The sequence below is a fragment of the Macrobrachium rosenbergii genome, chromosome 59 (assembly GCF_040412425.1).
Source record: "Macrobrachium rosenbergii isolate ZJJX-2024 chromosome 59, ASM4041242v1, whole genome shotgun sequence".
Lineage (NCBI taxonomy): Eukaryota > Metazoa > Arthropoda > Malacostraca > Decapoda > Palaemonidae > Macrobrachium > Macrobrachium rosenbergii.
In genome coordinates, this window is record NC_089799.1 from 19192402 (window position 1) to 19207401 (window position 15000).

General features: G+C 33.5%; 1 protein-coding gene across 1 annotated transcript in view; it reads right to left on the minus strand.

Moving 5' to 3' along the window:
• LOC136837459 (zwei Ig domain protein zig-8-like) overlaps positions 1-15000 on the minus strand; it is a 467588-nt gene that overhangs the window by 38785 nt on the left and 413803 nt on the right. Inside the window, exons 8-9 of the mRNA XM_067102240.1 lie at positions 9223-9377; positions 5926-6055 (exon numbers count right to left, since the gene is read on the minus strand). Of these exons, the coding sequence (XP_066958341.1) occupies positions 5926-6055; positions 9223-9377 (285 nt within the window). The remainder of the gene's footprint in view (positions 1-5925; positions 6056-9222; positions 9378-15000) is intronic.

The following is a 15000-nucleotide window of genomic DNA, read 5'->3' on the forward strand; positions in this document are numbered from 1 at the left end:
CGGAAATCAAAGCGAAATAGAAGGGAGGACTTTTCTAAAAAAAGGCATTTAAAAAACTGAGAGCAATCCTGAAAATTACGGAGGAGTGGAAAAGGGGTTGGTGTAATTTCCTAAAAACGAAAGTGGAGACAGAAAATAAAAAGGAAGAGTCAGATTTACGCAAAATAGGACGAGAATAAAATGGGACTCTTAGTGTTTTAGTGGAAGTCTGGAAAGCATTAAAAACAGTGAGACGAAAATGAGAAAAATTGAAATGAAAGGATATTATATTTTGGAGTGTGAAACAGGGCGAGATAATATGAATTAGAGCTAGATAATATGAATTAGAGAGAAGTGGAGTAATGAAATGACTGGTATTTTGAAATGAGAAATTATAAGCAAACCTTAATAAAATGAAACATCTAGTACACAAAACTAACGCAGAAAGTAAGAGGAAAGATTTTTAATATGAAATCTAAACGTAAAGAGAGAAATGTAACAAGAAAAGGAAATAAAAATACAGTGAAAATTTCCAAAAGTGACAATTTAAGTAGAAAAGAAAATAAGGTAAAAAAATCAGCTTTCCTACAGTGATGTTTAAATTAGGAAAAAAGAGATATAAAAAACTGAATAAGGATGAGATTTATAAAAAAAACTTTTCTTAACGAATAAGAAAGATGAGATGAAATGAGTAATATTATTAGGAACTTCTGGGATTCCGTGAAACATTTTTCCCTCTAAACGGATGACGGAAAAGACATTTTACACAAACACTGTTTTTGTTAAAGTACCGGAAAAACCTTAAATGGAAATGAAATTACTCAGTTGGGGTTAGTGTCCACATTAAAAATCAGAATATACAAAAGAGCATAGTGTAATACAAGAGTGAAATGCTGACTGAATTTAAAGTAAACTTACTGAAAATGGGACGAGAATAAAATGAGACTTTAGTGTTTTAGTAGAAGTCTGGGAAGCATTAAAAAAACAGTGAGACGCATATGAGAAAATTGAAATGAAAGGATTTTATATTTTGGAGTGTGAAACAGGGCGAGATAATATGAATTAGAGAGAAATGGAAAGACTGGTCTCTTAAAATGAGACATTATAAGCAAACATAAATAAAATGAAACATCTAATACGTATAAAAACCAACGCAGGAAGTAGGAAGAAAAATTTTGTAACAATATCGAAACAGACAAAGAGAAATGTAACAAGAAAAGGAAATAGAAAAATAAAGTGAAAATTTCATAAAGTGACAATTTAAGTAGGAAAGAAAATGAGGTAAAAGAACTGAATGGGGATGAAATTTACATAAAATCAACTTTCCATAAAGCGACGATTTAATTAGAAAAAAATGAGATAAAAACTGAATGAGGATGATTTATAAAAAAAGTTTTCTAAAAGAACGAGAAAGATGAGATGATATGAGTAATAATATTAGGAAATTTCTGGGATTCCGTGAAACGTATTTTCGTACAAAAAAGGATGAAGAAAAGACATTTTACACAAAAACTGTTTTTGTTAAAGTACCGGAAAAACCTTAAATGGAAATGAAATTACTCAGTTGGGGTTAGTGTCCACATTAAAAGTCAGAATATAAAAAGGGCATAATGTAATACAAGGGTAAATTGCAAAAATGAACCAAATTTCCATTAAATGAAAAATCACAGAAAAAAAATTATGAAAAACACTAGCCTTGGAGTTTGTGTCTTTAGATTTTGCTCTTAAAGAAGACACTGTAGCTCATGTGCTTTAAAAAAAAAATAATTTTTCGGTAGTTATAGCAGTCTTTTCTCAAAGAAAGGGTTGGTCTATTTGCGTTCTCACTTAAAGGCGACAGTATTTTTCATAACTTAAAAAAAAGGCTTTCCTCTCGAAATGATCCTATAATGTTTTATATTTATCGAACTGTAACTTAATTCATAAAATATAAAAATAAGTAAATGAGGAAATCAGGAAAACCTACAGGGTGTTTAATGAATTACAAAAAAATTACATGTTACTTAACTTATTCTGAGTTTTATTTGTTCTGTTTTATTTTTTTATTTTTTTAAGTGTATGTATATGTATGTATGGAAGCATGAATAAATGTATTTATTGTGTGTGTTTGTGTGTTTCAGAGTGAAAGGACATGCCTTTGTGCAGTTTTTAGTTTCATTTTCACTCATTCATCACCACGCCGAATGACCTATTTGGTCCCAGTGCTTGGCCTCTGGCCTAGACCTGGTACAGTATTTCATTCCAATCCTTCAGGCCAACCCTGTCAGAGATGTTTGTCAGCTCAGTGGTCTGGTCAAACTATTTTGATGATAATAATAAAACGCCTTTTTTCCTCCCAAGACTAAAGGAATAAATTTTCACATTCAAATTCGATTCAGCTTTAGTTTCTGTGACTCGTTACTCTGTTATTTTGCATAAAAAACAATAATTAAATAGCCAAATTTTATTTTTATAAAGCATCCGGAATTTATACCGTCGACAGAGATAAAATTGAAAAATGTTTTGTTTTTTCAATTAATAAAATAATTTTGCCTATAAGTATTTATGCTTCTCAGATTATATGTATGTACGTATGAATGCATGTATGTTTGTATATGTATGTCTATGGATACACCACTTCAAAAATTTAGGAGAGAGAGAGAGAGAGAGAGAGAGAGAGAGAGAGAGAGAGAGAGAAAAAAAACAAAATGACAGGATCTCGGCTGCGAAAGCTTTTAGTGGCGTTTTACTCTCCAACTGCGTCATTGTAAAATATTATAAAAAAGGAGAATCAAAACTTGAGCATGATTTAGTTCACATACATTTCTTCGTTTCTGAAGCAAAATTTGTTATTTGCTGAATAACTTAATATCCATTGTTTATATTTTTTCATTAAGGAAAATTCTTCAAGAAAGTTGCTCTTCAGTCATAAATTCATCAGCCCCGTAGGGGCGTATCCTCATCCTGACGTCATTATACAGTAGATATTTACAGCGTCATTTAGTTACATTGTTATGAGCCTAAGGAATATTAGTCAACTATCTTTTTAATTACATTTCATCCTAAATGCGCACTTGACTCTGACGTCATTATCTAGTAAAAATCAACAAAAGATCACCTAGAAAACTGTCATAATCCATAAACACCAACCACAACGCTTACTAATACCTCTACTACAGTATTATTAAAAACTGTACGATTATCTAGGCGACGTATTTCAGGTTTCTTATTCTATTTCTAGAAAAAGAGAAAACGAAAGAACGGACGACTTTCATTCGGGACATTCATTCATTTCCTTTTTAATCGAATAAAATCGGCACTAATTGGTTTCTGGGGTCAATAAGCGGATAACCGCGTCTTTTCATTCAGCTGAAATTTTGGCGCTGGTTTTTGTAACATGGCCGTTAATTATGTGAAGCAAGAGTAAAATCAACTCGGAGAAATGGTCACGTTTGCTTGTATCTTTACCGAGACATCTCTCTCTCACTTTTTATATATATATATATATATATATATATATATATATATATATATATATATATATATATATATATATATATATATATATATATATATATATATATATATATATATATATATATATATATAGGTCACGTTTGCTTGTATCTTTACCGAGACATCTCTCTCTCACTCTTTATATATATATATATATATATATATATATATATATATATATATATATATATATATATATATATATACACAAATATATATAATATAGTATATACTGTGTATATATATATATGCACACACACATATATATATATATATATATATATATATATATATATATATATATATATATATATATATATATATATATAAAGACTGACCTGTTTCGACTTCATTTGTCAGCCACTGAGTTTAGAAATAAGGTCAAAACCAGTCAGGACCTACACCCAGCCTCTAATGTTTTCACCTGTGGTGATGAATAATAAACAAACTACGTGTTACTGTGATTTTATATATATGTATATATATATATATATATATATATATATATATATATATATATATATATATATATATATATATATATATATATATATATATATATATATATATATATATATATATATATATATATATATATTATTTATATATGAATGTGTGTGTGTGTATGCAAGTCGATATTTTTCGTCCTCTTATTCCTGGGAACATTGAACTCTCATACAGGACAGTCCCTTTCAGTCACAACCAATTCTTCAGGATTCATACCAACAAAATTAACAATTTCGCAATAATGAATTCTACATAAATCTCCTTCGCCCTGAATGACCTGAACAACGGCGGAAGCGTTCTATATATTTTTCGAGCTGATTGGGAGTGTTGAAAGCGCTTCGTCAAATAACGCGATTAAAAAAAAAACGCTTCAAACAAACAACAAACAGATTAAAATAGTTTTTTTTTACCCTTTAACAACTACATTCGTAATCCCAAAGAATATCTAATCACACAGAGTAATTTAGTCGAGGATCCCGATTGGGAATATCAAATGGCGGCTGGATGTTACAAATGATTTCCCACTAAAAATGCTCTGAAAAGGTCACGAGAGAGAGAGAGAGAGAGAGAGAGAGAGAGAGAGAGAGAGAGAGAGAGAGAGAGAGAGAGAGAGAGAGAGAGAGACTTAAGGTTACACTTCAGGCACGGTGATAACACGGTGATAAAGGGAAGAGAGAGAGAGAGAGAGAGAGAGAGAGAGAGAGAGAGAGAGAGAGAGAGAGAGAGAGAGAGATTAAAAGGTTACTCAGCAGGTTCGGTGAAAAGGAGAGAGAGAGAGAGAGAGAGAGAGAGAGAGAGTGAGGGGAGAGAGAGAGAGAGAGAGAGAGAGAGAGAGAGAGATTAAAAAGGTTACTCAGCAGGTTGGTGAAAAGGAGAGAGAGAGAGAGAGAGAGAGAGAGAGAGAGAGAGAGAGAGAGAGAGAGAGAGAGAGACTTAGAGAGGCACGGTGATAACACGGTGATAAAGGAGAGAGAGAGAGAGAGAGAGAGAGAGAGGCTTTCAAGCGACTGTCTATAATTGAAGTGATTAGGATTTTTTCACCATTCTTTTGTCCTCTTAGGCGAAGGACGTTTATAATGGATTTAGGTTTTTTTTTTTTTTACTTTCGTGAATGTTTGAGAATAAATTATGTAAGAGTTCAATATTACTGATGTGTCGAGGGAAGGGAAGAGTTTGAGGACATTGTATTTATTCTAACGAAAAATTCCCTTTAGAAAATTACCATGAGTAGTGCATATATTAAGCTTATAACAAACAACAACAACAACAACAACAACAACAACAACAACAATAATAATAATAATAATAATAATAATAATAATAATAATAATAATAATAATAATAATAATAATATCGTCCCAATAGTTATTACTCTCATCATTTTCCATTTTCATACTAAACAGATCTATAATAATTAATATGCATCTAGTGTATTAATATATTAGTATAAGAATGCATACATCTAGTACACATTAACATTTGTACTTGAATAACAATATATCAATATACTGTTATAATCATAATCATGTATCTAGTAATGTTATCATCTCACATTATTATCATTATGAGCTAAATCATCATTCTCGCCACAGATAATTCTATTGCTCAACAGAATATTACAATGATTAATATAATATCCTAATATATGACTACATATACTATCATAGCAATACATACATCTAGTATTAATATATACACCCAATACATACATCTAGTATTAATATATACATCTAGTATATTAATATACTATTAATGTTAATATATCTAGTAATGCTATCATAACTCTTATAATCATTATTAATATCATTGTTATTATTAATATCATTGTTATCAAAATCAACTTCATCGCCTTAGATAATTCCAATGAGAATTAACTGTAACAACAGTCTAGCATTCTACTGACAATAAACAAAACGAATGACGAACTGTCGTGCTCTCACGTACCCAGTATAATGTGTAAGGTGATGGATGCAGGTCGGGCATTGGCTGGCAGACAGGTATAATTTCCCGAATCCGTCCGTCCCACTGAGTGCAAGGTCAAGATACTTCCGTCTTTGGTCTTCTCAACGGACACCTGAAATGTAAAAAAAGAAAAAAAAAAAAAAAGAAACATGAGTTATTATCTTGAGTCATCATTCAGTCAGGACGTCAAAAATGGCTGTAATAATATTGGTGTCGAAACAGCCAGTTCGAGCCGAGATAGAATAATTCGATCGTAATACCGTAACTTCAGTCCGCGCCCATGCACGAACCAAGGCACCTGTTGTCGGTTGTTGTTCAAGATCAGGCTGGCCTTATGCCAGCGCGGGCGCCAGCTCGAAGAGCAGCCCGTTTTTATAATTTGCTTATTTATATAAGGATAAAAGCTGGGTGAAGTTGTCCACAGGTTGGACGATATGAAATGAAAACACTTGAGTTTTTTTTTTTAACTAACTATTATAGATTTTACAAAGAAAATTAAGTCTTTTTTTAAACAGAAATTACAAATATTATTCAGAGAACTTCCCCCTGAGACGAGAGAGAGAGAGAGAGAGAGAGAGAGAGAGAGAGAGAGAGAGAGAGAGAGAGAGAGAGAGAGAGAGAGAGAGAGGGGTTAATCTCACCATATCATTAATGCGCTCATCGATATCCAATATAATGCGTTTTATTAGGCAGAGATTTAAAATAAATTCTTAGAGAACTTCTCCCACAGCAGAGAGAGAGAGAGAGAGAGAGAGAGAGAGAGAGAGAGAGAGAGAGAGAGAGAGAGGTTAATCTCACCATATCATTAATGCGCTCATCGATATCAAATATAACCTCATCTTCATCACAACACTATAACACAAACAGATTCCTACAGAAAGGGGACGAATTAAAGAGGATATTTCAGCTCCTGACTTATTCATAAAAAAAATAAACATATTTTAATGATGATACACTGTGGAAGATATTGTATTACCACGTTTTTCATGGATGCGTGGCCGCACACAGTTATTCTTGCATGGACTTTGCATATTTTATTGAAGTCTGCACGTATATACTGTATGTATAAGCACATGCAAGCATATAAAGAAACACAAGCATACAACACACACACACATATATAAATATATATATATATATATATATATATATATATATATATATATATATATATATATATATATATATATTTTATATATATATACAGTATATATTATACACAACATACACACGCGCGCGCACACACACACACACATATATATATGCTGCATACTATATATATAAAGCTCTTCTTTTAAAGGCTGTCCTTATGAGTCACTTCTAAAACCACTGGACTTAGCACAATTGTTTCAATAACATGTATCTCGCCTACAAAACTTAACCTAGCGTAACAGATTAAAAAAAAAATAGTTTTCCATGAAAACAAGATTAACCCACGAAGCTGAAAACATTCAAAGCACTTTACTTACTGGAGAGTACAGATAGCCTTTCCAGTGACAATATCTACAGACTCTAAAGTCTTAATGTAATTTGAGTAATGTTACTGATGAGTGCAAATATGTACATGAGAGTGGTAACATGGCCCTATCTTCTCTAGCGGTAACTTGATAGAGCACCATCATCCAACAAATGCACTTGTTCCAGATTTTCATAACTGCATATCTTATATTCTCCTTAGTTTGATTACAATAACTCTTTCAAAATAAACAGAGGAATATGGTCTTATTCACTTTGGCCATTTGATCGTCCCTTAACAAATGCCCCTCATACGAATTCAGTTATAGTGGTATGAGAGCTCTTTGAAGGCTAACATACATCTCTACTGTATATCCTTTAGTTTTCTTACAGTTTTATTTTTATTTGGTCTCCTGTAGCCCTCATCTCGTGTTACTATTCGTTGGCAAGATGTGGGATTGGTTCCTGAAGTATGTACCCTTCTCTATTAAAACTTTCTGCTCTTCTAACATTCAGTTTGACAGCTGTTCCCCTTTATAAGGAAATCTGATATCCCGACCTCGTCGGGTGTTGAAAAAAATCCGGCTCTTCGTTAACAAACTTCTTGATAACTTCTGTAAAATAAGGCTTTCCTTCTGACTTCCAAATGGAAATAGTCACTCGTTCCTCGGCTTAATCTGTACTCCGAGGAAATCAGCGAACATTGTGTTGTTCCATCTAATGGTTGTTTCATTCCCCTCTCTTGTTAAATTTTGGAATTTTCTTCCAGCTTCTGTTTAATGAATTTTCCTTCGTGGCTAAAAGTTGATGCCATTGCTTCTTCTTTTCTCTTGTAGTCATCATCATGCTAATATTAGCTATTTAAGGCTCCCTGATTACCCATTCAGTCGACCTCTTCATGAAAAAAATTGTACGTAAAAAAACTAGTAAAAGCAAAAGTAATCCGCAAATACAAACATTGGTAACCTAAATGATACCCTAAATATGGAGTCTCTTTCTGTTCCCGTCTTTGCTTCAAAGCCATTACAAACATGCAAGTTTCTTTCGAGACCATTACAAACATGCAAGTTTCTTTCAAGATCATTACAAACATGCAAGTTTCTTGCGAGATCATTACAAACATTCAAGTTTCTTTCGAGACCATTACAAACATGCAAGTTTCTTTCAAATCCATTAGAGACAAGCAAGTTTTTTTTATACCATTACAAACATGAAAGTTCCTTTCAAAGACATTGCAGACAAGCAAGTTTTTTAAAACATTACAAAACCATTAAAAACATGCAAGTTACTTTCAAAGCCATTACAAACATTCAGACTCCTTTCAAAACCACTACAAACGGGCACGTTTCTTTCAAAACCATTACAAACATGCAAGTTTCTTTCAAAACCATTAAAACCCGTAAAGTTCCTTTCAAAACCGTTACAAACACGCAATGTTTCTTAAAAAACCATTGGAAATATGCAAAGTTTCATTCAGAACCACCACAGACATGCAAGCTTCTTTTAAAACCATCACAAACATATAGGTCTCTTTCAGAACCTTTCTAAACTTGCAAAGTTTATTTCAAAACCACTAAAAACATGCAAAGTTTCTTTCAAAACCATTATAAACATGCAAGTACGCCTTTCATAACAATCAATGCAGCTTTAACATACTCGGCAATCTATGCAAAACCCAACACCTAAAAAAAAAAAAAAAAAGACATTCACTTCCTTTTTATCTCCTTAAAACAATCTAAACGTTGGTAGAAAAAAAAAAAAACACACACACACAGGATGATAAAAGACAGAAGAAAAAAAAAAAGGTCCACAGCAGCCACTGACCTTTCTGTCTGTGTCGAAGTTAATCATGGTTCTGTTGTGGTACCAAAAGACGTACTCTGGCGTCTGCGTGTGCTGACGAAGGGAACAGGTCAGGATGACGGCGCTCCCTTCGTGCACGTATCTCTCTGGTCCGCCAGCTATCACGGCCGAGGCCTCTGCAAGATAGAAGAAAAAGGAACTTTTCATTTTCTTTGTCTCCGTGGCCAACAGCATAGGATGAAATACAATGAAATGAAATGTAATGAGAGAGAGAGAGAGAGAGAGAGAGAGAGAGAGAGAGAGAGAGAGAGAGAGAGAGAGAGAGAGAGAAATGAAATGAGAGAGAGAGAGAGGAGAGAGAGAGAGAGAGGGAAGGGACAGAGGAATGGTATGAAATGAAATAGAGAGAGAGAGAGAGAGAGAGAGAGAGAGAGAGAGAGAGAGAGAGAGAGAGAGAAATGAAATGAGAGAGAGAGAGGACAGAGAGAGAGGGGGGAAGGGACAGAGGGATGGTATGAAATGAAATGAGAGAGAGAGAGAGAGAGAGAGAGAGAGAGAGAGAGAGAGAGAGAGAGAGAGAGAGATTAAGACAGGGGAAGGGACAGAGGGATTGGTATGAAATGAAATGAGAGAGAGAGAGAGAGAGAGAGAGAGAGAGAGAGAGAGAGAGAGAGAGAGAGGCGGGGAAGGGACAGAGGTAATGGTATGAAATGAAATGAGAGAGAGAGAGAGAGAGAGAGAGAGAGAGAGAGAGAGAGAGAGAGAGAGAGGAGAGGGCCAGGGAGCGAGAAATGGATTATATCAAATTCTGCCCTGCGGGAAAATGAATCTTCAGTAAGGTTTACCCCCACAAAAATGCTCATTATTACCAGCAAATATTACGGTATAATAAAAACAAAAACACGGTTTTAAGCTGCCTCATATTAAACCTACATGTTTATTTCCGTTTTAAGCATTCCAGTGCCTTTATCACTCCATGTCTCTCACGCAAAAACACGAACATTTTTAATTCGTTTAAGCAAAAAAAAAAAAAAAGCATATGTATTTCCTACCAGGAAATTACCTGTGTAATAGCACCATCAAAAAAACTTTTGTTTTTCTTTAATATTATGAGGCTTAGTTAGAACAATCTGAAAATCAATTAAGAAACAGGAATGATATAAAACAACCAATTAAGAAACAGGAATGATATAAAACAACCAATTAAGAAATAGGAATGGTATAAAACAACCAATTGAGAAATAGGAATGGTATAAAACAGAGATTAAAAATCACAGCGGTAAAAGGATAAATACATACATGGGTAAGAAATAATTAAGGATCACACAGTAAAAATCAGCAAGAAGAAACCAATAAAATGGATGAAGGACCACAAAGTAACAGCGATGAAATGACAGGAAATCAGTAAAATGATGAATAAGGAAGACAGAAAGATGAACGGCAAACTCTTATCAAATGAACACGAGTAAACAAATTTAGTGATTCGTTTTTTCTGTGGCTGTTTCCTTTTCTATTTACAGCAAAAGGAATAGATCTGATACGGTGGAAAGAGAAAAAATAAAAATGGTAAAAAGTGAGTTAGAACCACACATATCTGCTTTTTGGAATTTCTGTTTATTTAACAAGTTTAATTAATATTATATTTTAGTGGCTGCTTGTCCTTCTATTTACGGTAAAAGGCACAAGTCTTAAGGTGCCTATATTTTTTGGGTAGCTATATTTTATAGTGAATATCTTTTCTGGTAGCTACTTCTTCTTCCAATTACGGTAAAAGACACAAATCTTTACAGTGAATATTTGTTTTTGGTAGCTGTTTCTTCTTCCAATTACGGTAAAAGGCAAAGACCTTATAAAGAGGAAACAGAAAAAATTCAAAATGATGAAAGCTAAATTAGAACCGCACATCTGCTAACTCCGACATCTATATTATTTAACAAATTCGGCGAACTGTTTCTACTTCTGCTTACGGCAACAGACAAGAATCTTATAAAATTAAATAAGGAAAAATCAAAATGGTAAAGATTAAATCAGAATCACAAACATCTGCTTATCGCGACTTCCATTTATTTAACAAATTTAGCGGATATCTTTTTTTGGTACGTTGTTGCTTCCTCTAATTACGGTAAAAGGCGTAAATCTTATATTTCATATTTTTTTGTGTCTGTTTCTTCTTCTGATTACGGTAAAAGGCCTAAATCTTACAGTGAATATCTTTTATTGGTGGCTGTTTCATCTTCTACTTACTACAAAAGGCGAGAATCTTATCAAATAAAAATAAGGAAAATGAAAATGGTAAAAGTTAAATTAGGATCAGATTCATCTGCTAGCTGCATCCTCTATTTATTGAAGTTTGAGTGAAAGCCCAGAGCTTTCAAAGAGCTCCCGCGTTTCTCCATCTTGTCTATCACAAATAAATCGGCTTCCAGCATTTAGTGGCGCCGACAAATCTGTTAGGTTCGGTTACAATCTTCCTCGCCGGCGGATTTCATAATGGAAGTTTCCTTTCTAGTTGTCATTAATGTGTTTTGCTGAAGTATTGAAAATTCAGCATATGATTTTCTGAAGTAGTGAAAATTCAGTATATGTTTTTCTGAAGTAGTAAAAATGCAGTATATGTTTTCCTGAAGTATTGAAAATTCAGTATTTGTTTTTCTGGAGTAGTGAAAATTCAGTATTTGTTTTTCTGAAGCAGTGAAAATGCAGTATATGTTTTTCTGGAGTAGTGAAAATTCAGTATAGGTTTTTCTGAAGTAGTGAAAATTCAGTATATGTTTTCTGAAGTAGTAAAAATTCAGCACATGTATTTCTGAAGCAGTGAAAATTCAGTATTTTTTCTGGAGTACTGAAAATTCAGTATATATTTTCCTGAAGTAGTGAAAATTCAGTATATGTTTTTCTGGAGTAGTGAAAATTCAGTATATGTTTTTCTGAAGTAGTGAAAATTCAGTATATGTTTTCTAAAGTAGTGAAAGTTCAGTATATGTATTTTTGAAGCAGTGAAAATTCAGTATGCTTTTCTGGAGTAGTGAAAATTCAGTATATGTTTTTCTGAAGTAGTGAAAATTCAGTATATGTTTTTCCCAAGTAGTGAAAATTCAGTATGTTCTCCTGAAGTCGTGAAAATTCAGTATATGTTTTTCCGGAGTAGCGAAAATTTAGTAGATGTTTTTCTGAAGTAGTGAAAATTCAGTACGTTTATCTGAAGTAGTGAAAATTCAGTATGTTTTTCTGAAGTAGCGAAAATTTAATATATGATTTTCTCAAGAAGTGAAAATTCAGTATATGTTTTTCTGAAGTACTGGAAAGTCAGTATGTTTTTCTGGAGTAGTGAAAATTCAGTATACAGTATGCTTTTCTGAAGTAGTGAAAACTCAGTATATGTTTTTCTGGGGTAGTGAAAATTCAGTGTATGTTTTTCTGAAGTAGTGAAAATTCAGTATATGTTTTTTGAAGTAGTGAAAATTCAGTATATGTTTTTCTGAAGTAGTGAAAATTCAGTACATATCAATACAAAAAATTCAAGAAGTGACATTAGAATTGCTAATTTTTACTTTACGTAAAAGAAAATATTTTTTTATATTCTTTATTAGGACACTTTTTTTTTCTATTGGGCTTCTTGTTTAATTTAACTTTCATTTGCCTTTTGTAGTTTCATTAGGATTCATGTTGAATAATCAGTAAGCAGAGCTCCAGCTGTACTTAATTATTCGTAATAATATACCTAACTATTCGTAATATACTATATTATTCGTAATGATACACTTAATTATTCGTAATAATATACTATATTATTCGTAATAATATTCTTAATCATTTGTAATATATGAAAATCGAAAGTGAAAGTGAACAACATAAAAATCTTTCATTAATATCTCAACACGGAGGTCTTGTGTGTGTGTGTTTTTTTCTCTCTCTCTCTCTCTCTTGTCCCTGTCACTTTCTCCCTGCGTTATCACGGACGTCTCTTCTCTCCTTTCTCCGTGCTTTCACAGCGCCCTTTTTGTCCATCTGAAAGCAAATGCATTATCTTCTTTTTTCTTATGCCCTTCTAATTCACAACATGGCTGGCTGCATCAAATAGGCTTCTTTCTTCACAATGCTTGTACGTCTTCTTTGTCCCATTTCATTTGCAGTTTCATTAGGGGGACCTGTGTATCTTCCTGTAGTGCCAGAAACAGCCTATTATCCTAAGGCTCTTTTATTTCTGTCACTCTCATGACTTGGGAGTCTGGTGGGCGGGTGTGGAGGTGTACGTCTGTTTGTGAGTCCTAAAAGTTTTTCCTTTTTTCGCTCTCTGAAAATGCAAGACTTTATTTAGCGTCCTATTTTGCGAGACTGTTTAAGTGCTTGCACGCGCGTGTGCATGCTATTGTTTGCGGGTGCGTGCGTGTAAAGCAAATGTTCCACCTTCGCCGATGTCGTTCCATCGCGTCCAGATGACTTCCATCCTCCCTAGGAAATGTTTATTGCAAATTCCAGCAGGAATTTTCCCCAAAATTAAGAACCTCTCCGTTGGGCGCCTAATTCGTTTCACAGTTTCGTGCAGACGAATTCATGGTAGGCGTATAAACGCACAAACACTCTGGCGCACAGGTGCACGCAAACACCAACCCCCTCTCAATCTCTCTCTCTCTCTCTCTCTCAGTCGAAAATCCCTTTTCTAGCCAATTCCGCTGGGCGAATGGCGAGGAGGACGGCGAAATCCTCCTTCCTCGTGTCCCGGGAATATGTTCAAAGCTTTCGAATTCGCCGCCAGATTCTTTGATCGTTTCCGACAGCATTTTCATCAGCGCGTCGCGTCATATTCATCAAATGTCTCAAGGAGATGGTTAGCCAATTCCATTACGCGAGCTCACCGCTCGCTCCCGCATCGTTAATCAATTCTTGATGGCTCCTTCCATGTTCCCAGATTGATCTGAATGCGAAGATAAAATGGATTCTCCTCTATCTTTTTTTTTTTTTTTTCAAGAAGCAGATTCGTCTACTTCGATCGATTGGGACCTGTGCAGTTTCCTGCATCTCTGGCAATCTAGGATTAGATTTCCGAAGTTTCTATTGATTAGCGAAGAAGAATTTCGAGGTGGTGATGGGACGAAAGGGCGGTTTAATGCGATGATAAGGATTAATGATGACTAATTCAACGCCTTCGTCAAGGCGATGCGCTTGATCTCCCTGTTCGAGAATTTTTTTTTTTTCTTCGTCCTCGGCGTCTTCTCATGACCCACTTTGTAATTCAAAGTGAAATAATTGTGAACGAACATAATAACTCGCGTTTTATATATATATATATATATATATATATATATATATATATATATATATATATATATATATATATATATATATATATATATATATATATATATATATATATATATATATATAAATATAAAAATAAAAATTCATTCATAAAATAAAAATTCATTCATATATATTGATGAATTTTTATATATATATATATATATATATATATATATATATATATATATATATATATATATATATATATATATATATATATATATATAAAGATAAAAAGGCCCATAAAAGACTATTTGAACGTTGCAACCATATATTTCGGGCACTTCCTTCTGTGCCCCTGTTCACTGGTAAAATATGGACAGATGAAATGTTACAAGAGTATATATACAAAGCATATGTAGGTATGGCATCAAGTCTCGTGCATACCATCGGAGACTTGATGCCGCACCTACATATGCTTTGTATATATACTCTTGTAACATTTCATCTGTCCATATTTTACCAGTGAACAGGAGCACAGAAGGAAGCGCCCAAATA